This window comes from Haliotis rubra, unplaced genomic scaffold, assembly GCF_003918875.1.
Source record: "Haliotis rubra isolate DU_JTF1 unplaced genomic scaffold, ASM391887v1 Scf499, whole genome shotgun sequence".
Lineage (NCBI taxonomy): Eukaryota > Metazoa > Mollusca > Gastropoda > Lepetellida > Haliotidae > Haliotis > Haliotis rubra.
In genome coordinates this window covers 623,162-647,740 of record NW_025767189.1, presented here as the reverse complement: position 1 = coordinate 647,740, position 24,579 = coordinate 623,162, and the positions used below count along the sequence as shown (strand labels likewise).

At 41.3% G+C, this 24,579-nt stretch overlaps 1 protein-coding gene across 1 annotated transcript; it reads left to right on the top strand.

Annotated features, from left to right (window-relative positions):
- Positions 1–183: 183 nt before the first annotated feature.
- On the top strand, positions 184–23,632 carry LOC124291644 (transient receptor potential cation channel subfamily A member 1-like). Its single transcript, XM_046728695.1, has 26 exons — positions 184–297; positions 1,637–1,793; positions 2,256–2,431; positions 2,764–2,871; positions 3,628–3,736; positions 4,042–4,128; positions 5,049–5,053; positions 7,428–7,616; positions 7,704–7,862; positions 8,615–8,778; positions 9,176–9,340; positions 9,825–9,939; positions 11,989–12,155; positions 13,658–13,742; positions 14,517–14,576; positions 15,835–15,930; positions 16,634–16,704; positions 17,109–17,280; positions 17,733–17,822; positions 18,162–18,331; positions 18,807–18,936; positions 19,422–19,616; positions 21,986–22,054; positions 22,288–22,398; positions 22,836–22,996; positions 23,353–23,632. Exons 1-26 carry the CDS (start codon positions 184–186, stop codon positions 23,630–23,632), a joined length of 3,405 nt encoding a protein of 1,134 aa, XP_046584651.1.
- The last annotated feature ends 947 nt before the right edge of the window (positions 23,633–24,579 follow it).

Here is a 24,579-nt window from a genome sequence, read left to right as displayed (position 1 = left end):
ATATTTATATCGTGATGTAGACCGTTCTTAAGAGGTACTTTATGTAACTAATGCGGGTATTTATGCACAACTGATGCTTGGAGCCGCCGGAAGCATATATACATACAACCTTTGAACAGATTTCCTGTATTATTCTTGGAGTAATATACGAACTTGCATGTGTTGACGTTTTATATGACAAGAATGGTAAAGGGAATAAACCGATGGCTGGAGTCATGGAGAAGATCGGAGATCCCCTCCATCCCTGATGATGAGCGAAGGGATAGCATCGCCAGTGTCCGCCTGTCCCTCACAGAGGTAGGTCATCGTTATTAGATACCAAAACTCGTGTCCCTTTATCTTGCAAGGATCCGCTGAGAATGTGTTCGAATCCCAAATTCCCTCTCCTTATGAAACTAGGTGTGCTAGCGCAATATCAATGGGGTTTTTTATATCACCTAATTGAATATGTGTACGAACTGACTCGTCGTGGACTATTATCACCCGCGATATGTCGGAAAAGAGGTGTTAAGCCATCTTATTCGTGCTAAGTTATACCGTATAATAGCAACAATTTGGTGAAATTGCAGAGACAGTGTAACAAATATCATCTCGGAAAGGCTTCATGTTGTCGGTGTTGTGTAAAGTTGATGTCCTCTCTGTATGTATTATATTCTTTCAGATTTATAAAAGTTGCCAAACGTAGCTTCCTTCGAATTTTCGATTCTCTGAACCTATCGTATTTTAAAAATCAAGCTTCTAAAGTTGTTCTATAGAGAAGAAGGGCGCCAACACACTCGATTTTCCAGACTATCTTCTTCTTACGGTAATAAATATCCTGAATCCATTTCAATACGAAGTTTCGTTTGGGACATGACTTTCTTACATCACTAGGGGCGATGGGGTAGCCTAGTGGTTAAAGCGTTCGCTCGTCACGCCGGAGACCCGGGTTCGATTCCCCACTTGCGTACAATGTGCGAAGCCCATTTCTGGTATCCCCCGCCGTGATATTCCTGGAATATTGCTAAAAGCGGCGTAAAACTAAACTCGCTCACTCTTTTATCACTATTCAAACACAGAATTTCTCTTTTGATGTGTGTTGCTTGCTCGGACGACTATATTTAGCTGCGTGTCATAGAAACTGGATCAAAATGAAGCAAATTATCAATAGGTCAAGGCCATTTGTCATGAGAGAATGAAAATATACTCACATTCGAGGGTAGGGCGCCTGGGAATGTCGTAAACCATGAATAATAGAAAAGTTATGAAAGATAGTATATTGGTAGATCGTAAAAGTATTTATCTGAGTAGACGCAACATGAAGCAAACTATCAATAGGTCAAGGCTGTTATCATAAGGCAATGAATAATGACATACTCACATTCGAGGGTAGGGCGCCTGGGAATATCGTAAACCATAAATAACCAAACCAATCAATAAGGTTATGAAAGATACTCAATGGTAGATCGTAAAAGAATTTATCTGAGTAGAATATGCTCTATATAGTCTCGAAAACATATAATATATATATCTTGGTGACATGTAAATTGAGAACAACATTGATACTATGCTGTGTTAGCGAAATTTACAATGACATGAACTTGTATTGGTGATGTTTGTTATCACACCTATTTTCTTTCCGTGGTCCGTATTGCAGTTGGCAGGTCAAGGGGACCTCGAAGAATTTGAACTCGTCTACAGGAGAGACCCTTCACAGTTGAATGTCAAGGACGCCAAGGGGAAAGCACCTGTTCACCATGCATCTGCTAGAGGGCGCACAAACATTCTGCAGTCAATAGTGAAACATGGTGGAGGTAATGTGTGCATGGTAGACTAACGCCGAGTCTCTGAATATATGTAATTCTGATAGTAACAAATAATCCCATTACATTGGGAAGGAGCCCCGTTGAGATTCAGAATTTCCTGAACCAGAGGAAATCTAAACTGACTTCATTTAAGGCTGTAGTAATGCAGGCTTGCTAGGTAGAAGGGAAAATAATGCGGTTCAGGGACTGAGACAGACTATGTCAATAGCAGTGACAAGCTCTGCGCATGGCTCTCAGTTTCATGTTGGACCTTATAATGAACTTTCACAAAATTTCACTAAGAATTTGCATGAAATTCAATATTTTTCTGAAACAAAGTCTTACCTTTCTTAATACACATAAAATAAAATTGTCGTAGAACATTTTCTTTTAAATAATGTGGCATGCAACTAAGTACAGCGTCTCTGTAAAACAATGCGTTTTCTGCACGATACTACATTCCGTTCCCAGACTTGAATCTGAAGGATCACCATGGCAACACCCCCTTGCATTACGCCGTCGAGGCGTCACAGGTGGAAGGTATCGAGTTCCTGTTGGACGCTGGCGCTGACAGCAACGTCCTCAACGACAAAAACATGGCTGCCTTGCACGTGGCAGCTGATGGGGGATATCTCAAGTCTCTCGAGGTGACATATGCAGGACTACAGTGACTAATTCCATTTATACATTTGATTTCCCTCATAGGTATAGTGTGTTAAGCGCAGTTCCGGTACCCCTCGACGTGATATAATTTGAATACTCCTAACTACAGGAAAAAATACTGACTTCTTCAGTTAAAGCAGGGGTCAGTGTCTCTTGCCCATACATGAGGCACCTCTCTGTTGAGGCTGGAACATTTTGGCAAGGAGTTTAAACGTCACTCTTATGTCATTACTGCCACTGTCCAACATCGTACTTCATTAACGTCATTTAAAGTATATCTTCTAAGTTGTCATCAACGTTGTTGCAATTCATGCAGGCGCTGGTGAAGCACAAGGATGTCAACGTGAACCTACGGGGGGAGATGGGAGGGACGCCGCTCCACTTCTGTGCTAATATGAACACGGGGGAATGTGCACGGCTGCTGGTGAGAAACACGTTCATCTCTGAGGTTCCATGTTGACGTTGGGGAATGACAACTGATTAGCATGTAGAAACAGACCCTCTGTCTTGCTCTAAAACATTCTATTCTTTTAGCAGTGTTTTAGTAGTAGTACGGGAAGTAGCATTTGCCGTAGTAGTAGTAGTAGCAGTAGCTGTATTAGAAGTATGATTAGTAGTAGTAGTGGCGTTGTTTGTTTGTTTAATGTTTAACAGCAATATTCTAGCTATATGGTGGCGGTCTGTAAATAATCGAGTCTGGACCAGACAATCCAGTGATCAACATCAAGTCAGCGAGCCTGACCACCCAATCCCGTTAGTCGCCTGCTACGACAAGCATGGGATGCTGAAGCAGAATTCTAACCCGGATCTTTAGGGGTAGTCGTAGTAATAATAGTGGTTAGTAGTAGTAGTGGTAGTAGTAGTAGTAGTAGTAGTAGTAGTAGTAGTAGTAGTAGTAGTAGTAGTAGTAGTAGTAGTAGTAGTAGTAGTAGTAGTAGTAAAGTAGTAGTAGAAGCAGCAGTAGCAGTAGCTCTAAAGTAATATTAGAAGTAGTAGTAGCAGTAGTAGCAGCAGCAGCAGCAGCAATAGGGGTACTGGCGGTGGTAGCAGTGGTACTTCTTCGTGCCTACGATCCTATCATGCCACACAACACAACATAGGAGACAGACGAACACATAATGATACACATATTAGAAAATCCAGCGTAAATGGGTTCAACTCAGTACCTTTCCCTTAATAGCTGGAGGCCGGCGCTCTACCCAACATGAAGTGTGACAATGGCTTTTATCCCATCCACGCTGCCGCCAAGTCGGCGTCCGCAGACACTCTCAGTGTCCTCATCCAGGCCGGTGAGTCCCTTACACCATCAGCTACAACAAGTTTCTATTATTGCGTTATCCTTTGATTCATCCCTATATATTCCCAACATTGATATATACGTTATCATATAAGCGTTATTCCTATATATAGCTATGTTTATAATCATAACCGTACTGTCAATCAATGTGGAAATGCTTCAATCTTGAAATGTACCCCTCTCCTTCACTGATAACGGAATGTATTGACAATCGATGGTGTTATTAATGCAAACATTCTCTTATGTGATCAATGCGTAAATAATGAAATGTCAACCACATCACATGGTTTATTCCAGCAATCAAACGAGGCTACAAACGCGATGAGATTCTGTCCTTCCTGGACAAAGAGAACAACACGCCCCTCCACTCCGCTGTCCACAGTGGTAATCTGAAGGTAGTCCGTTAGCATTAAGGTCGAAACAAATCGTGTCTGTTATCACAATTTCTGTATGTATTTTCTCTGTCAATATTTCATAAATTTAAGATATTTTAGAAAACAATTTATATACTCATTTTTGTAACGTTATAATTACACTTTCTTTGCACATATTATTACCTTCATGTGTGTGGTAATGTTTCTCGTAGTCAGACAAATGAGGGTATCAATTTCCCATAAAATACCAATGATGAATAAAGTAATTCACATGACATAATGTATTTAACAGTTACTCTAGCTACATGTACGGTAAACGTCGGTTATATCGAACTCAAGGGACCACTAATCCCAGTTTGAAATAACCGTAGTTCGATAAACGGATTTTGTCTAAAAGCAAAATCCAGTGGCCTGGACCAAAGCACCCTCGTTATACCCATCAGTTCGTTATAAGCGTGTTCTATATGAACGTAGTTTGCTGTGTAACAGTTAAACTGGAAAATCACTCTTCAGAGTTGCGTTGTTCTTGCCTGCCATAAGGCAAAGATCGAGGGTTTGAATCCCAGGTTCTCCTGAATCTGTTTCCAGGCTTAGCAGCATACCCGTGTCACATAATTCAAAAGTGCAGTATTGGCTTAATAACCCCGGGCTTATTATACATCAAGCTGCACACCGCGATGTGTGTGACATACCCTACATAGCGACGTTAATGAGCAGATTGAATCCAAGATTCTCCCAGGGCCTGTTTCAAGCATTGTCAGCACCACAGCTCATATGCTTTCACCGAAAACATTAGGTCTCAATAACTCCGTGTTTACTTGCACACGCCATGATGTAAGCGAAATACTTTTATCAAGTACAAAGCAACGTTAAAACGCAACTCACATAATGATGAAGACGGCCTATGCTTCATCTCTTTATTTGTTACAGGAGAGGTAAGTGCGGCTTGATCATCCGTTCCATACATTGAAAAGTTAGCCCTTATCACTGTTATCTCGTACTTCCTGTATGTAGAGATAATATTAGTAGGAAATGTTTTCTCAGTTATTATGCTGAATGGTTTATCTAAAGATGAGTGATTACCGGGGGCTTTGTGGAGGCAGTCAAGCCGTTCAGTTCCGGACATTCCATGCTAAGAGAACATTAATTAGGCCTCATCATTACTTATAAAACCAATTACCTACTGGACGTATTGAAACAGGAATTCTTTCATTTATTTCTGCAGGTTGTTGAAGTGTGTTTGAATGCAGGCTCGTCAGTTGCAGTACAGCATCAGGTATCTAAACAACATTGATATACGATATTTGTGGATGATTATTATTACTTTTATCTTTAATTTATGTATTTATTTGCTTGTTTGTTTGTTTATCTGTATATTTGATTGATTCTTTGATTAACTGATTGTCTGATCGATCGATCGATCAATCGGTCGGTTGTTTGGTTGGTTTTGGGTGGAGTGGGGTCCTTTCGTTAACAGATGATTCATAAATATTCTAGTTAAAGGCAGTGATCTTGAATAATCTAGTCTGCAATTACAACGTACATTGTTGTATATTTACACATATACTATTATAAAAGTACATATGCACTTCTCCGGGATTAAATTAATTCTACGTCAAACCCCAATATAACCGACTCGTTTTACATGCGTTGTTTTGAAATCAACTCACGGCAAAATTACTTCATTGAGTACATAAACGACCCAACACAAGGTGCCATTAGCCAGTTTTAGCATGTTTAACACAGCTATGCATCACCTGTACACCACCATTATGTAATAACAGGCTGGTATTGATGTTTTACTCCCTGGAAATGTTTAAGTAAACAACTAAATCTGTTTCCAATGTCGATCATTTTTTATGGTCTGTTGTCCTCTTTTTAAAAAGAGAAAAGCGTGTGTTAATGACATGTATGATAATGGTGTTCGGGTTTAGTGGGTTTGCATATTAATACAGTTTGAAGCAAAGCATGTTCCTACCAACAAACACTGAATGTTCGGGGTCACATGTGTACAGTGTTCAACGTCAGAGGACCGCCTCCGTGGTGTAGTGGTTAGAGCGCCCGCCCGGAGAGCGGAAGGTCGCGGGTTCGATCCCCGACCGCGTCATACCAAAAGACGTTAAAATATGGTACTTGTTGGTCCCTGCCTGGCGCTCGGCATCAATGGGTACAACAAGGACTCGTCGGCTTAATGTCAGTATAATGTGTCTGAGTCGGGTATTCATGCTTCACTGCGGCATGGTATCTCAGTAGGCTAGCACTATAAAACCAGCTTAAGTCTGGGCTAGTACAAGCAGGCGCACATACACATACACACGCATGCACGTCGTCATATGAGCGAAATATTCTCCAGCACGACGTAAAACCCAATTTCACCTCACCTCACCTCAACGTCAGAGTGTGGTTTGTGTCTTTTCCATCAACGAATATTACAACGCGGGAATCAGCTCGCTTGGCAAGAGGTACCACTATACCAACCCACACACAACACCATACCTTGGTGAATACACGTGAATTTATAACCCAGCCACACAATGATGTGTGAATGTCGTCCGTATTATGTACCTATTCCAGCTATCGCAGATACTCGCACTTACTGATTAAATTTACGATGACGTTGTTATTGTGAACTTGAGATTGTGCCATTTAGTTTGACTGAAGTATCGATGATAACTGTGTACAATGGATGACTAGTTGCGAGTATGCCACGAAGGTATATCTGGTACGCGCGTGATTTGTACAACGTGGAATATAAACAACCGAAATACCTTGGCTCTGTTAGCTTAAGAGAAACTGGCCTTGGATTATGTCCGATGCTCGTTATCAATTTGACTCTTGGCAGGTTTAAGATAGTGGAACTTGGTCATTTTATATCAAGGTATCAGGTAAAGAGTTCTAAACAAAAGCAATAAGTCTAAACATAGTCAGTATATCTGCTAGAAGACTCCACAGCAGAGCCAGAGTATTCTTCAACGTAATTAATATAGCCATATTAATGATGCCGAAGTATAGCGCGATACTACGTTTAAAAAGTATTGGCACAAACATACATAGTTGCAGTCAGTCAATGAAGAAGTTAGCTTTGTTTAGAATTTACTTAATTATTTCATTATCTTGGAGACACTGTTTCTGTTCTTGTGGTTGCATGAATCTTTTCTATATTTTTCTTCAAATTTAGTTTACAATTTTCTAAGATCCATGCAACCACAAGTATAGGAACATATGTGTCGCTCTCATTCTCATTGCTAAAAATAATTCACGTTGCACCCCTTGTATGTATTCACTGTCTCCCCTTTGCCGTGTTGCCAGGATGACGGGTCAACCCCTATCCACTTCGCCTGCTCACAGGGGAATCTCCCTATGGTATACCTCATGGACGAGATGCAGCCTGACAACTTCATTGATGCCCTCAGTGTCCGCGACATCGACGACATGACCCCACTTCACAGAGCCGCCATCTTTAATCACTTCAGTGTCGTAGAATTTCTAATGGAAAAGGTACAAATCATAATACTACACTGAAGCAGCTGAAATAATAAACCTTTCCATTTTGGGTGTTAATATATGAACCCTCTTCTTCAACAGGGCGCTGATATGAATGTCAAGGACACTCAGGCTAAGACGCCTCTCCTATTGGCTGCTTCAAAGGGTGGCTGGGAGACAGTCACATGTCTCCTTGGCAACAAGGCAGACATGCATGTGAAGGATCATCAAAACAGAAACTTTTTTACATCTTGCAATCAGGTTCGGTGGCAAAATAAACGACCTTGGCTGTAATGTGTTACAGGTAACTGAGACGAAGGGCAAGACAACATTACTGCTGTACTGTATATATAGTTAGTAGACCTGCATATCGCTGTCCGTCTCTGTAGTCTAGTGGACAGAGCTTCTGGTCCATAGTTCGAACCTTTGGCCGCATCTTACCGGTACATGGAGTTCGGCCTTTAGGGGATAAAACACGGATTGTACACTGCATGTCAATGAGGTATTGAAGGTATTTCAGTTGTCTGGCACTCAGAACCCGGCTTCGGGTCTGAACAGCAAAGCAGCAACACACACGTGCATGCACGTTCCCATATAATGCAATAAAACTGACTGCGACATAAAACCCATTTTCATCTCCCCCTCAACCCATATCACCCTCAAATTCTCTAACTCTCCTCAGGAGGTTTCTATGTAAATGTTGTAATGTGTCGAATAAGATGAATCCTTAAACACAAAATTTTGTTTAACAAAAACAGCCGTAATACCTTTTCAGGTGTTTAGTGCTATATTGCTAATGGTATTAGAACACTTTTTCTCACAACTATACATGGTTTGAATGACAGTTTCCTGTCTCATATGGCCTATTGTTACTCAGCGTGAGTAGTGACATCACAGTATGACATCCGTGTTGATCATCTCCCGTTGAGTAAATTGCAGAAATGCACATGATAGTTTCCTCATTTCCGCGTTGTCCCAACCACAAACAATGTTTAGTTGCACGAATGTTGCAGGGGATGCAGCAGTACCTGAACGAGAAGGATGACTTTGGATGCACACCTCTTCACTATGCGTCCAAGGAGGGTCACTTGTTGGCCATAGACGACCTCCTCAAGATGGGAGCCGTCATCAGTCCCAAGAATAATGAAAAACGGTCACCGTTCCATTTCGCTGCAAGGTTTGTTTGGCAAATACTGTCATGACGGGGAGGTGTTCATTTAACATGGATGTGTACGATTGGTTGTTGTTTAACGCCACATTCAGATATAAGGCACCAGTCTGTAAATAATCGATTCTGGACCAGACAATCCAGTGATCAACAGCATCGATCTACGCAATTCGGATACGATGACATGTGTCAACCACATTAGCGAGCCTGACCACCCGATCCCTTTAGTCGTCTCTTACGACAAGCTTGGGTTGCTGAAAACCAATTCTAACCCGGATCTTCACGGGTCTGATGTGCACGAGGCTAAGTAAGAAGTTAAGGTATGAGACTAAGATGATAACAGGCACGTCTGACGTAAAATACAAATGTTCTTGTTTGTTAAAGTCGCTGTTGTGTCTTACTTTAGGAATGGGCGATTGAGCACGTGCCGGCGCCTACTGGACAGTGACCAAGGGGCAAGCATCATCAACGAGACGGACACACATGGCCAGACTGGGCTCCACATGGCGGCGGAGAGAGGACATACGAAAGTTGTCAAACTGCTGCTACAGAAGGGAGCGATGGCTGGAAGGTAGCGTATCCTCTGATAGGAACCGAATGAAAAACTTGTTTGATGAGGGTAGCTCTCTTAAATATCAAATACATCTGTCACTAAAGGTTATGTGTGACATGACAATGAGTAGCGTTTTGCTCCATTCTTACAGCTATAAGCCATGATTGGACACCAGCAGAGGAATTCAAATTATTGCCTTATTAGAGAAACGAACCTGAGAACTATTTTACCACTATGCTATTACTTACCATCTGAAGACAAGAGCTCAAAGGATCAGAATGAACTGACCTGTTCCACACAAAACATATCCCTCATCTTATGACGAGTTTCGAATAATTTTAAAGACACGTATAAATGTATGCATTTAATCAGCTGCAGAACTTGATCCAAGGAACTACAGTTCTTATATTTGGCCATCGCATGCACAGTCAGCTTCGGGTGAATTTCGTTCCTTCAGTCAACGTTTCTATCTCAATATGATATTGTCGTGGTGTTCTTACAGGGACTTTGATGGGAACACTGCGCTCCACCTGGCGGCGTCCAGCGGCTACACACACTGCATGAGGCTACTGCTGGGAGTGTACCCCCATCTGCTGGACTTCAGCAACAACGATGACGTAAGTGATGCGCACAGGTGTACATTAGACCCCGTTAACTCGAATTCTATGTGGAAATATATCGAGGGATCCGTTGTTCGATAAGCCAAGCGAAGTTACCATTAAGGAGAATATTATAGATAAACCAATTCTGTTGGGGACAATAAATTACCTCATTTATATGGGTATTTATGTAGCGCTATAGTCCCTCCCATCTACATGCATGCTCAAATCGCATCTTTGTTTTTACCTCGATCATTAGATTGTCAGTCTCAACGGCACATCGTATTATCAATCTCAACTCCCTGGGGATCATACAACTCTTGCAGCCACTAGGCGCACTAAGTTAATGTGACTTTCCCGCCCTTACGAGGTACCTATTCACAGCTGGGTGACTGGGACATATAGGCACAGTACTTTGTCCAAGTTTACTGCACGTTGTTGTAACTTCGATAACAAACATCTCTTTATCTCTGGGGGTGGTGCGGTAGCCTAGTGGTGAAAACGTTCGCTCGTCACGCCGAAGACCCGGGTTCGATTCCCCACATGGGCACAGTGTGTGGAGCCCATTTCTGGTGTCCCCCGCCGTGATATTGCTGGAATATTGCTAAAAGCGGCGTGAAACTAGACTCACTCACTCACTCACTCACTCTTTAACTCTGCGTCCACTGTACACTGTACACTGTACTTGTGACTCTTTCTGTGAAACGCCTTAGAGTGTTTTAGTTTCTAAATCATATAGGGAGCTATTCATATTTTGTATGCGATTTACTAATATTAAACATGTTAACATGTTGTGACAAGAAGGTGGTTGTCCGAAATACATTGAAAACGAGTTATCATTGTTTCATTGTGTAATATTCTATATTAAAGGGTTATTGACACAAGGCCCGGCTAACCAGGCATCGATGGTGTGGTAATCAATAAATACTGATAAGGATGACACACTGAATCAGCTTGGTTCAGTCTCTGAGTCAAAGTCACGACAAAATGCAATAACCCAGAGTGGCCATCTTGTATCGCTTATATAGGCAGCCCTGGGGCAGTATTTTTAAGCGCAAGTTTTCAAACCCGAAACTAAATGACTAAAACGGTTGAAATGGTTGTTTGGTTTTATTGTGTGTGTTATTTGTTGTATTTGTCTCAGTGTGGTTTTAATTCTTTAACTTTTATCAAGATGCTGTACTGCGGACTAGTGCCGAAAGAAACTTTCAATGTTTTGAGACCACGTGTTAGTTTGGGTATTACAGCCTTCTCAATGGCTCAATTACCTCACACAATTGACTCAGTCGACTAAGTGACTGGTCATCTATTATAGGGGCGGTGGGGTAGTCTAGTGGTTAAAGCGTTGGCTCGTCACGCCGAAGACCCGGGTTCGAATCCCCACATGGGTACAATGAGTGAAGCCCAGTTCTGGTGTCCCCCGCCGTGATATTGCTGGAATATTGCTAAAAGCGGCGTAAAACTAAACTCAGTCAGTCAGTCAGTCATCTATTATAGGATGTTGTGTTCAGAAGGACTCCCGGTATGGTCCACACTCATATATGACAGCCTTTAGGAAAGGGTAAAAAGAATATTACACATTTGCGGTAGGTCGTGAAACATTTGATTGTTTTAAACAAAATATAAATACCTTTTTCATTTCGTCTCTTCGTGGAATCGCCTGACAAATGTGTCCAAAGTCCTTGCAAAAATCATCCAAAATGTTACAAGTATTAGGGGAGTTTCATTATATTCTGCACATTATTGCATTAAATACTCAGACCTACCCACCCTTGTAATATGTGACCAGTATCTAACTCGCAGATCAGTGTTGCGTCCCTTTGACGCGCCAGGAACCTATACTCGTGGTTTCATATCACCAAGATTAGGCAGGGAACCTATCGGTCTGATTATGTTTCCAGACCTGTCAGCACAATAATCGTGCTCGAGGTTTCATCAAAGTGGTAAATTTCTGAGCACATCATCACTTCGGTCAACTGTCTTATTATTACTATAATTAGTTGACACGCCAGGATATTACTAATACCGTGTACAAACCACACTCACTGAGAGTACCCAGTTTTTCAGGACACACCGCTCCATCTGTCCGCGCTTCACGGCCACACCAGCGCCGTCACCCTCCTCATGTCCATGGGTGCCAGCTTTACACAGAATGTTGACGAGAGGACGTTCTTCGACAACGCCATCCAACATGCAAGCGCTGACGTCGCCATGGGCATTGTCATCCATAAACGGTCTGTGACATACACATACATATAATGTGACATACATCATACATATAATGATATCCCTAAAGTATATAGTCCAGGAATCGACTTAGCCCTGAAACCCGTGACACTGAAAATGCCTTCCCGCAGCTCTAACGACTATCGCTAGCATATATTTAATGTTAAAGTATATGGTATCTTATACAACCAAAGCGTAAAGTATATCGTTTATACAACCAAAGCGTAAATATCGCTTTGTGGAACGGGGCCCTGAACGACTATGATGACACTGAGAATGCCTTCCTATGTACAAAAGAAAAATAAATAACTAAATAACTGTATTCATAAGTATCTCACAAAATATTTCCTACATATATTTAATGAATCTGAGACAATTTGTAAATCCTGTCTTATCTGCTTACATTTGTGACTATTTATGGTCACGTTTAGCCGTAAAGACTAACGGGTGCCCAGTCGTCTCTTTGGTACGCCTGAAACTTGTGATTATGGTTCGAATCACGGTTCGTTAACGTTGTGTTTAAAGGTTTGCCAGGTTCGCTTATGATGTCACGGTTCTGTGATTGCATCACTGTGCTCTTAACTACCACATTAAGCCGTCACGCCGTGATATTAAAGGAACACTGTTAAAGGTTGAACTCAGACTTACTCACGTATAAGTGTAACACAATTTCATTACATTCATCGTATTTCCGTGTTGTCAATTACTCAGTTTAAAACAAGTTCAGGTGAAATACACGACACGATTCTATTCATTAGATGTCGATCTTTCATTATATTTTGAAACGCAATCAAATTAATGAATCACTGTATCGCATCCCACATATGAACAGGAAATCACGTGACGACTGGTATTTGCCGACGTGACTTTGCCTACGCCAGCAAAATCCCTCACGCTGTGCAGGACGTGGTGGTAGTAACCTGACAATAGAGTCCCGCACTACGGGACTGTCTTGATCAATTTCATGTATGTTTCAAAGGATTCAATAATATTTTCCAGGAAGTAGAACTCAAGGCCAGGGAAATAGGACATAGCCATTCTTTTGTCATGTACACTTCAGAGGCTGTGATATTCTTTATTCGGAAGTAGGAAGTAGACGTTACTATTATAGCAATCAGACAAACACAGTTGTTTTGTCATTTTGATGTATATTTCAAAGGATGTGACAGCTTTGTCTTTGAAGTAGAAATATAAATCTGCGCAAGAAACAAACCAATTGTTTAGTCAGTTTCACAAATATTTCAAAGGATAGAATACTGTTCTTGAAAGTAGTGCAATACGTGAGCGCAATGAAAACAATTACAGTGGGATGTCTTTCACGTTAATATCATTTTAAAGAATTTACCAATTTACCAACTTTGTAGGAGCAGAAACATATCGGTGCAATGAAAATCACGATATATGCCCTCTTATTGTTTGTGGAGTACATCAATTGTTAAACTGTTTACCATGTGACTTTTACCGTTATCCGCATTGTTTCCTAACACTGATACCACGTGACCTTTCACAGGTGGCAGGAAGCGATGGATATGACGTCACCCCTGTATGGGTGTCCAATGGTGGGACTCATAAGGCAGCTGCCCGAAGTCTGCATGGTGGGTGAATATATGAACATATCACATACTGGATCATAGATGAACATACATATATGTTATTTAACAGACTCACATATGTGAGCAAATATCACAAATACAAGACGTATAAATAAAAAACTAACGAAGAACGAGGAGTGGTTTATTTCACTGCAAAACATTGTTCTATCATCACGTCATGTCTTGAGATTCGAACATACTCGCTCAACTTGATGACGACGTGACTTGGATGATGCTATTTCGGAGAAGGTAGTGAGTTGTTTCCCTTAGTTGAGGTTGGGCCGAACGCAATTACCAACATACCAACGAAATGTGGGCATGATATGGAAATTGGTAAAAAGGTGAAAGGAGCAGATAATGGCCGTCAGTTATACATGTGGCACATTTCCTTTGAATACTGTTAACGCTGAAACCTGAAACATCAAAATAAATATTCATAAATTGGACTTGTCCAGGTTTGCGAGACTATATTTAATGAGGCGCCCATATAACATACAGGCAATAATGTTTTGAAGCTTGTAAATGTTATTAGCATCCTTAAAGAAGCTGAAAATATTGTTTACATTATTCGTATCTCATGTGGTCGTTGTTTATCTGTAATGAACCCCTCGCGTTTTACTCTCCCGGAAGCGTTTTGGTGTAAAGTAAACAACCCCTCACGTCGTTTAGTTCATATTATGCAACAGAAGAGCGATAAACCTTGGTGAGTCACTCCGAACACCTGTGGTCGATTTGCACCAGATACAATGTTTATATATCTAATGTATTTCCATGCAGGTTGTGTTAGAACGCTGTCAGTCGCTGTCAAGCCTGGATCCTCGGAGTAGGAACTATTTCGTGAGTTGCTGAATAATATCCCAACTTCTTTGAGTGGCATTTAGAAGCTGCTATAATGAAGTTGTATGAATAGACAACTTCTTTCGGTGTAGATGCTAACACCGTTATCAAGAAAGTGATACACACCATTATGCACAAGGAGAATGTATACAGGAAGAATATTTGGTTTTATTCAACAGAAAAGTGGTGAATGAGTAAATATGGTTTTACGCCGCTTTTAGCAATATTCCAGCAACATCACGGCGGGGGACACCAGAAATGGGCTTTCAGACATTGTATCCATGTTGGGAATCGAACCCGGGCCTTCGGCGTGACGACCGAACGCTTTAACCACCGGGCTACCCCACCGTCCCTTTAACTGAAGAGGTTGATGTACACTGTGATGACATTACTGATAGGTGTGGTTATATTTAATAGGCCAACTGTGAATTACGTTTCTCTTTACTCTCACTTAACATCGGGGCGGTGGGGTAGCCTAGTGGTTAAGGCGTTCGCTCGTTACGCCGAAGACCCGGGTTCGATTCCCCACATGGGTACAATGTGTTAAGCCCATTTCTGGTGTCCCCCGCCGTGATATTGCTAGAATATTGCTAAAAGCGGCGTAAAGCCAAACTCACTCACTCACTCACTCACTCACCCCCTTAACATCAGTGATGCAGTTCAGAGACAAACATAGGAATCTCCAAACCATCCATTTTCGAATATTTTCGTTTCTGTAAGAAAGAAGATGTATTCATTTACACAAACAGTCACTACGAGGATGAATGTCCTTCAGCAATCCCAACAGTTTGATGATTTGATGTGTTATCATTAAGAAGTGGACCTTCATTTCTATACCACTTATTTTGACCTGTCAATACTTTATAATAACTTCTTTGAGTGCATTTAGAAGTTGGTGTGATGAACAACGGGGAAAGTTATATGGATATACATCTTCTTTATATCACCCACTTGCTTGATAACGGTGTTACCAGCTACACCGAAACGTCGCTTACATTATAATAAAGAAGCTGTATATCAGTATAACTTTCCCTGTTGTTCAATATTTAATAATGTTAAACTTTATCATGTATAACTACAACATTGATGTTTTACCATTAATTTCCGTAAACTCTTTGATCATGCAATACTACATAAATTTGGGCCAAACACAGCTGACTGTGTCATTAAACTCACGGTGTCTCGACTTAGGGTTCGTTTTGTATAGATGATCAGGTAAACCCTTATACCCCTTATACAGGTGTATGTGTGTTTACAGATAGATTTCAACTTCAAGTACCTGCGATCTGCTATTAAGCCCCTACTGGACAAGACCCAAGGCGGAGCGCCCCTCCAACCTATGCCAGAGCTGAATGTCAGTATCTCTCTAAATCTTGAGACCCGTGAAGGTCCGGGTTAGAATGTACCTTCAGCAACCCATGCTTGTCGTAAGAGTCGACTAACGGGATCGGGTGGTCAGGCTCGCTGGCTTGGTTGACACATGTCATCGGTTCCAAATTGCACGGATCGATGCTCATACTGTTGATCACTGGATTTTCTGGTCCAGACTCGATTATTTACAGACCGCCGCCATATAGCTGGAATATTGCTGAGTGTGGCGTAAAACTAAACTCACTCACTCACTCACTCTAAATCTTGAATGATTGTCTGGCTCTTTACTGTATGCGGAGCATCTATCCAGTTAGCCGGTGGTGTTCTGGACCTGTTACATTCTTAAATACCAGTCAAATGATGTTTCCTGAGGGTACGGGTGGCCCAGTCGCGTGAGGCGCAGTGAATTACGTCCCTTGGGCACACCAGGAAAATCTATGTTTGTGGGTTTGTTCCCGTTTATGTTTCTAGGGTTTTCACCGAAATAGTAAACGTCTCAGACCTGCATCACTTCGGGCCTCCTACACCCAACCTTCAACACATTCGCATAACAAACATTAGTGCCGGTATGGCCTTTGTTTAGTATGAAAAATTCATGCATATACCGTAGTTCATATTATAATCTTATTACACATTGCCTATCCGTTGTGTCATAACACAGTAAGTTCTGTAGCTGTTTTGTACAGATGATGGTGAAGACCGGCAGAGTCGAGTGTCTCTCCCATCCTGTGTGCGTCAACTTCCTCAGGATGAAGTGGTATGTCAAAGATAATTATGCTCACGATACTGAAGAGTATTTGTATCGATATATTCAGATAGTAAATAGATATCTAAGTCAGGTAGTCGTTATTAGCATTGACTCTGTTCTTACCAGTAGTATAAACACGCCATCAAGGTAACACTTCCTACGGGTTTGGTGTTGATGGTTCAGGACCACCTGTATGACACAATCTTAGATAATATATTGCATATCAACGTAAATATATTATTAGTCGGCAGTCAAACCATCAGCTGCATTCATTGATTTTTAATATTTCCCATTGTTCTCATACAAATCTCTACGTCCTGAATCTTGGTCATGACCAGTATGCCCTGGGTGGATTTCCGGTACCGTTCGAGATATAACTTGCTGTTGGCAGTTTTCTGCATTGTGTGTTTCAGGAACTACTATGGTCGATGGTACTGCTCCGTCTACCTCCTGATCTACCTCACCTTCCTCGCTTTTCTCACCACATTCGTCGTGAGCCACGACTCTTTGGACCACTTCGACGAGGGTAAAGTCGACAACGCCACCATCAAGGTTCTGCACGGGAACCATCTTGGCGGACACTATGTACGTTCAACCTTGAGGATATTCATAAGATCAACAATATTTCCTTATATTTCTCTTTTGTCTAAAGTTTAAGATTTGGTAAAACCAAAGCCAAGGTGTGGGCAAAGTTGCCGATTTCGGGAATACCATTAACATACAATTACAATACGCAGATACCCCAGTATGCATTTGGCCATCTTCATGTTGAAGGGTAAATTACAGGTAGTTGGTTTATTTCTCTTTCACTAAGGAAGAATCCGTAAACAGTATTCATAAACATACAATTACAATGTCGTATGCCCCAAAATGCAAATGGACATTTGAAACTCCGCGGTTCATGTTGAAGGTAGTTTTTTCTCGCAACCTGATGGTTCATTTCTCATTTCAAAAATGAAGAATATTTCTGAATAGGGTTAGAGAATAACAGAAAATTGATGACACAATGATACCTTGTTCTTCTTTCTGTACACCAGTTCTCGCCTGTATTCACCGTGTTGCTGTGGCTCATCGAGGTCTTTGCCGCTCTCAACATCCTCAAGGAGATCTTCCAGATGATTACTGAGGTATTTACCGCTTACACTAGGTTCTTGGATGATTACAAAACACAAACTATCCATTCCTTGGAACCAGCGTATTTACAAAGATGTGTTTGCGACAGACACTGGATGGTTACACCTGACTAATGGCTAGAGGCATTGGATTTGTGCGTAGTAAACACTTAAAGGGGGTAAGGCTGCCCACCCTGTAAATTTGAATCAAATGTTTGACATGCATCAGGTGTACACTTTTGAACCGTATTAGGTGATGTTTTAGAACGTATTCATGATCCGCTATATCCCTTGGTAGCTTTGTACAGTATTATCTCAGGTCAGTTTCTAATCTGGTCGATGTTCTCCTTACAGAGGTGGCGCTACTTCACAGACTGTCAGAACGTGCTGGAGTGGCTGTTGTACGTCCTCACCCTCGTCTTCGTGTCCCCCTTCCTGGCTCACTACTCCACACACTGGCAGTGGGAGGTCGGGGCATTCGCAGTCTTCCTGGCTTGGTTCAACTGTCTGGTCTTCCTACAGAGGTACATCCAGGCTACTTTCCTTGACGAAGTGCCTTTGTGTTCTCCATAAATGAGTAAACCTCTTCTGCTGTGGTTCAGTTGTCTTGTGGTTTTAATTCCCGCGTTCCCTACCTTTCTTGCCTTTGTAATTTTTGCACAGTCCCTTTATGATGGTGAAAATAGTTGGGTGTTCGTCAGCGGTAAGTGTAGCTTTCTTGACATGATCAGAAGGAACTTCATATTCCTTGTCTTGAAGTTACATTTGTACCTGTTGACACATCAATTGTGGTGTTTTTTTCTGTTAGAAAAGTGCTAGCAGAGTGCCCCAGTGCATCATGTACTTATCCTCATCATAAGAAGTAACAAATAACATTTTCGACCCCTTTGTACCTACAATGGACATTTATCATAATTAGAAATAGTAAACTCCTTTGCAAAGACGGCTGGCATGAGCTCCCGTGATACTGACTGACATGTATAACGTATTGTCCACTAGGTTCGACTTCTTCGGCATCTACGTGGTGATGTTTGTGGAGATCCTCAAGACTCTCCTGCAGGTCATCGTCGTTTTCTCCATCCTCGTCATCGCCTTCGGCCTCGCATTCTACATCCTCATGTCTCACGAAGTATGTGCACGTCAACTTAACCGTGATCAATATCCATATTCAGTAGTTAAATATCCATAGTCTATAGTTAAATTGACTATAACCGAGTTCAGTATCCGTAGTCAATAGTTAAAAATCCATAGTTAAAGAACGGAAGTGACATGAAATGATAGGATTTACATAGTAAGGATATCTGATTCTAAGAAGAGTCTGTGAATTGTTCCAATGGTAAATTCATTATTATGCACATCAAAACACATTTCAAATACACACAATCAAAATACATTTTATGTATATATTGGGTCGAATCATGTAGATGCCCTGATGAAGAACTTGACACTGATAGGAACAGAGTACTGTAATTCAGCAACATCAAAATTCGATATAGAACAAATATGGTAGCCTCGCCGTTTTAAACAATTTGAAGATACAATGCAATGAATGTTTAATTAGAATGATCATGAAATTTTGATGATGACAATTCACGGGGTTTTGTCCATTCACAGAAGTCGCATGCGTATTCGACCCCAGGGCTGGCGATGTTGCGGTCGGTGACGATGATGTTGGAGATGGAATACATGGACACCTACAACGAGCCGTACAACGACAACTCGGTTGTCACTCTTCACTATGCCCATGGCACCTTATTCTTCATGACAATCTTCGTTCTCTTCATGCCAATCATTCTCATGAACCTCCTGGTAAGAATCTTGTGTCTGTAAAAGCGGCATTCACTCTCTCTCAGAACTAATACCGAGGTTGTTGTGCTCAAAGTTCATATAGGTTTATCTGCTTACAGAGTTGTCAATAATTGAAGAAGTTTATGTTAATGAGGATGTCTTTGTCCTGTACAATAATCACTTGCATTTGCTTACAGGTGTATGACATTGTGTATTTGTATGCGCGTATGTGTGTACCTGTATATACTACATACACGTATATGTAGATCAAAACGTTCACAGATATAGAAGTACAAATAATAACATAAATTAAATATATGTAAAGTCACAGCAGAGAATGATTGGAAACAAGTTTTATTGGACGTTTATCGGAAAATAACGTTGAAAATTATATGAATAAATCACTAAAAATCAGTGATGACAGAAAAAAACGAGCGCATGTCTTGCTTTCAGTAGCACCCACAACCCTCAGAATTTGCGACATAAGGTAAATTAATAGTCGCCTGACGTATCACTTTTGTACTTTTTATTTCCACATAGAGGTCTTATATATTTTTTTCAGTTTTGTAAATAATTATATTGATCAATAATTATTTATATGCCAGGGTTTAAACAGGATTTAAAATTGTTATGTACCATAATATCTCATCGTAGTCAGTAATTTATTACTACTTATGTGATCAACTCAAGGTTAATTATATATATGTACAAGAACTGGGAAACCTGTCCCCTGTTATAACAACTCATTCCGGTTTCATATACAAATACAATAACACGTGACATCAAACAGTGTTTGAAGTCACAGTTGCACTCATTGTTAAGGTTAAATATAGATTTTGGCAAACCTAAATCAAGGGGAAATGAAAGCATTAAGTAGTGGTAACACAGACTTATTGTAACTGGAACAATTAGAACTTCATTTGCCAAGTCCAGAAATAACTACATCCACACCAAATCCAAGATCATATACAATGTACACATCAATAGCCCCGGGGAAGGCAAACAAGAGGTACAATTTCATTCATGAAACCTCTAAGCTGAGAACAAAAACGCCCCCGTACTGATACTGCCATTATATTTCCACTAAACTACGTTTTGTTTAGCTATGTCACAGGGAAAAACCACATAAAGCAGGCATAACACCGAAGTTTTTATTGTAATGAGAACAAGTAAACATAATTGCAAAGTTGAGAACTAAAACGCTACGTGACTTTCCGCCACCTGTCGTAATAAACTTTCCGCGGTTATTTCCCCTTACTAATCTTACACACAGTGCTAAATCAATCTGGTTTTGGCGTTGTTGTGGTCTGTTGCCAGGATGACCACTATCTTGTCTGTGTTGCCTGTATGATCACGGTCATGTCCATGTTTGCGTTGTCAGTATGACCACTATCGTGTCTGTGTTGCCAGTATGACCACTATCTTGTCTGTGTTGTCTGTATGACCACTATCTTGTTGTCTGTGTTGCCAGTATGACCACTATCTTGTCTGTGTGTTGCCAGTACTATCTTCACTATGTGCCAGTATGACCACTATCTTGTCTGTGTTGTCAGTATGACCACTATCTTGTCTGTGTTGTCAGTATGACCACTATCTTGTCTGTGTTGTCAGTATGACCACTATCTTGTCTGTGTTGCCAGTATGACCACTATCTTGTCTGTGTTGTCAGTATGACCACTATCTTGTCTGTGTTGTCAGTATGACCACTATCTTGTCTGTGTTGCCAGTATGACCACTATCTTGTCTGTGTTGCCAGTATGACCACTATCTTGTCTGTGTTGCCAGTATGACCACTATCTTGTCTGTGTTGCCAGTATGACCACTATCTTGTCTGTGTTGCCAGTATGACCACTATCTTGTCTGTGTTGCCAGTATGACCACTATCTTGTCTGTGTCGCCAGTATGACCACTATCTTGTCTGTGTTGTCAGTATGACCACTATCTTGTCTGTGTTGTCAGTATGACCACTATCTTGTCTGTGTTGCCAGTATGACCACTATCTTGTCTGTGTTGCCAGTATGACCACTATCTTGTCTGTGTCTATCGCCAGTATGACCACTATCTTGTCTGTGTTGCCAGTATGACCACTATCTTGTCAGGTGTGTTGTCAGTATGACCACTATCTTGTCTGTGTTGCCAGTATGACCACTATGACCACTGTCTTCGCACTATCTGTGTTGCCAGTATGACCACTATCTTGTCTGTGTTGCCAGTATGACCACTATCTTGTCTGTGTTGCCAGTATGACCACTATCTTGTCTGTGTTGCCAGTATGACCACTATCTTGTCTGTGTTGCCAGTATGACCACTATCTTGTCTGTGTTGCCAGTATGACCACTATGTTGTCTGTGTTGCCAGTATGACCACTATGTTGTGTGGGGATTTTTCAGATCGGTCTTGCTGTAGGGGACATCCAGAGTGTGCTGACCAATGCTCGGTTACAGAGGCTGACACTCCAGGTAACACAACAGAGATTTCACCCACGCACAGGGTGTAGTCGCTTCTATGAAACAAATGGCTGTCGTCGTTTGTTTGTTTTTCTAGATTGATGACAAATTACGTTTGCTTCTTTTGTACCTCTTTGTGATGTAAGATACAATTTCATAAGACATCAAGTACTTACAGCAGTAATATTGTGTTGAACTGTATTAATATTCCTGTAACATTTGTGACGCCATCTCCTGTCTCCAAGGTGAACCTCCACTCGGACATAGAGAGGAAGATGCCGAGGGAGCTGCTGGTGAAGCTGGACAAGGAAACCTACAGAGTGTACCCCAACAGACGGAGGACCTTCCTCCAGAACGTCAGTACCCTAATCATGTCCAGGGAACCTGGAATCAGCATACTAATGGATGCTTCACCTTACACCTACCCAATGTGCACCATAATGTCGCATTTCAGTTGACAGATATTTTTGATAATTTACTGATAATGACATCAGAAAGAACATTATTTGTGTGACAGATCATATCCTCTGTCGCCTTGTCTGTGGGTTAAGAGACACGAGCTTTCTAATGGGTTTGGAATACATTTGTCTTTCTCGTTTAGAACGTACTGTACATAACACGCACGGTTAATTCTCAAAGAGTTATGTCACATTTGAGTTCTGTTCCATACCCTGATGATCCTGTTCGTTGTCCCTTAACATGCGGAGGCTGTGGGTAGGGTTGGTTAGGCCAGGGTTAGGCAGTGGTAAGGGTTAAGCTACGGTTTGTTAAGTATGTGGTTTGTTATGTTCAGTGTTTTGGGTTATCTGTGGAAGGTCTCATGGCCATGCTTGTTTCACTACAGATGTGGTCCAAGGTTATGTCCTACGACAACGAGTTTAACGGCATGGACGAGGGTCGAACCGCAGCCCACAACCAATACGTCTACACGGAGCTGAACAAACAGAAGAACAGGTACACCCATATTAGGGCATGGTGGCTTCGTTAGTTTGTGCGATGATTGATCTCACGAGCATGCCGATTAATAGTCACAAAACTGCGAACTATTCTTAAAGCCACTTCCTGTAACACTAGTGCGTGTTTCACATGCTTTCCAAGCAGAAGCTGCATTAGCTGTGTACTTATGGCAATACACTGGTAGTTTTTCTTCTTTCTTCTGGCGTAGACTATCTATTAAAAGGACCATTATAAAGTAGTTAACGTTTACACAAGTCAAATTGAAATGCTATTTTTTTGCAAGCAAGTAATGTACACATCTATATTCATTTATAGAATGAAATAAGTTATTATTCTGTTCACTCTCTTCCCAGGTTGAAAGAGTTGTCGGGCACGATGGAGCGGAACCATGACCTCCTGCGTCAGATTGCCCGGGGGATGGACATTCACTCGGAGGAAGATGCCAGGGATGAAGGCCTCGCCTCTGCCGATAGTCTCCAGTCATTGCTCTTCCCTGACGGCCAGTCGCTGGAGTGGTCGTCCACGTCACTTGGGAGGGTCATGCTGCAGCAGTCCATGGTGGTGGCCCGGTGGAAGCGGTTCGCTGGACGGGGGCGAGGGGGAGGAAGGCGGGGACGAGGGGGCAGGAGATGAGGTCAAGATTATATACTGTAGGGGGGTACTTCTTGGAACTATGTACATAATCCGTTCATACGTATTCGTTTACTTGAGCATATATCGAATTGTGGTGTGACTGACAACCCATTACTCCACAGGTATTTTATATTGAGTATAGAATATTATTTACAGTGAAATGTCGAAGTTTCATGTGTCCAACATACAGTTGTCTCGAAGAAAAGGTTTGCTCCCTCCATATTCCGTATTTAGTCATCATTTTGTGGTTGTGTCGAACTTTAGATATTTGTATTTGCGCGGGGCACTTCAACCTCGAAACAACGGTGTTTATCATATTAATATAAGCCGTGATTTTTGTATAATTGACGGCAGGTAAACAATTACCTTTGTTACCTTTGATATTTAATAACCATTGTCCTATAAACCTGATTCCGGTTTCGTCTCATCTGTCTGTATGTGAAAAGGGTATGTTGAGGAATTGATCAAACCAATCACATCATTGTGATTACCTGCCATACGTGCACAGTAAACCACAGGGTAAAACCAGGAATGTAATAGTAGTGTTTTTCTGAACTGAAGGTGAAGCCATTAGTGTACAGTGGTCACAATACAGCATTAGTGTCTGTACAAGGTGCGTTCGTCAAAAGATTGTTTCTGCATTCCACCAATTCAGCGGTGTTGTATGGAGCAGGTTTGTTTCACCACGTTTTGTTTAGAGGTTATATTGAATCACATGCATAACATATGTGTTTATCTCCTGAGCTTAGGAAATGACACTTTCTCCAAACATATATGACGTGCCCATTAGGAAACTGATCTTTACATGATTGTCAATGGACAGAAGAACATACACGTCGTGACAACACAAAACAAGGCACAATAACATTAAAAAATGATGGCTGGGTATTGCAATTTCTATAAATTCTTTGATACGAATATTTGATGACGTTAGTATCATACCAATT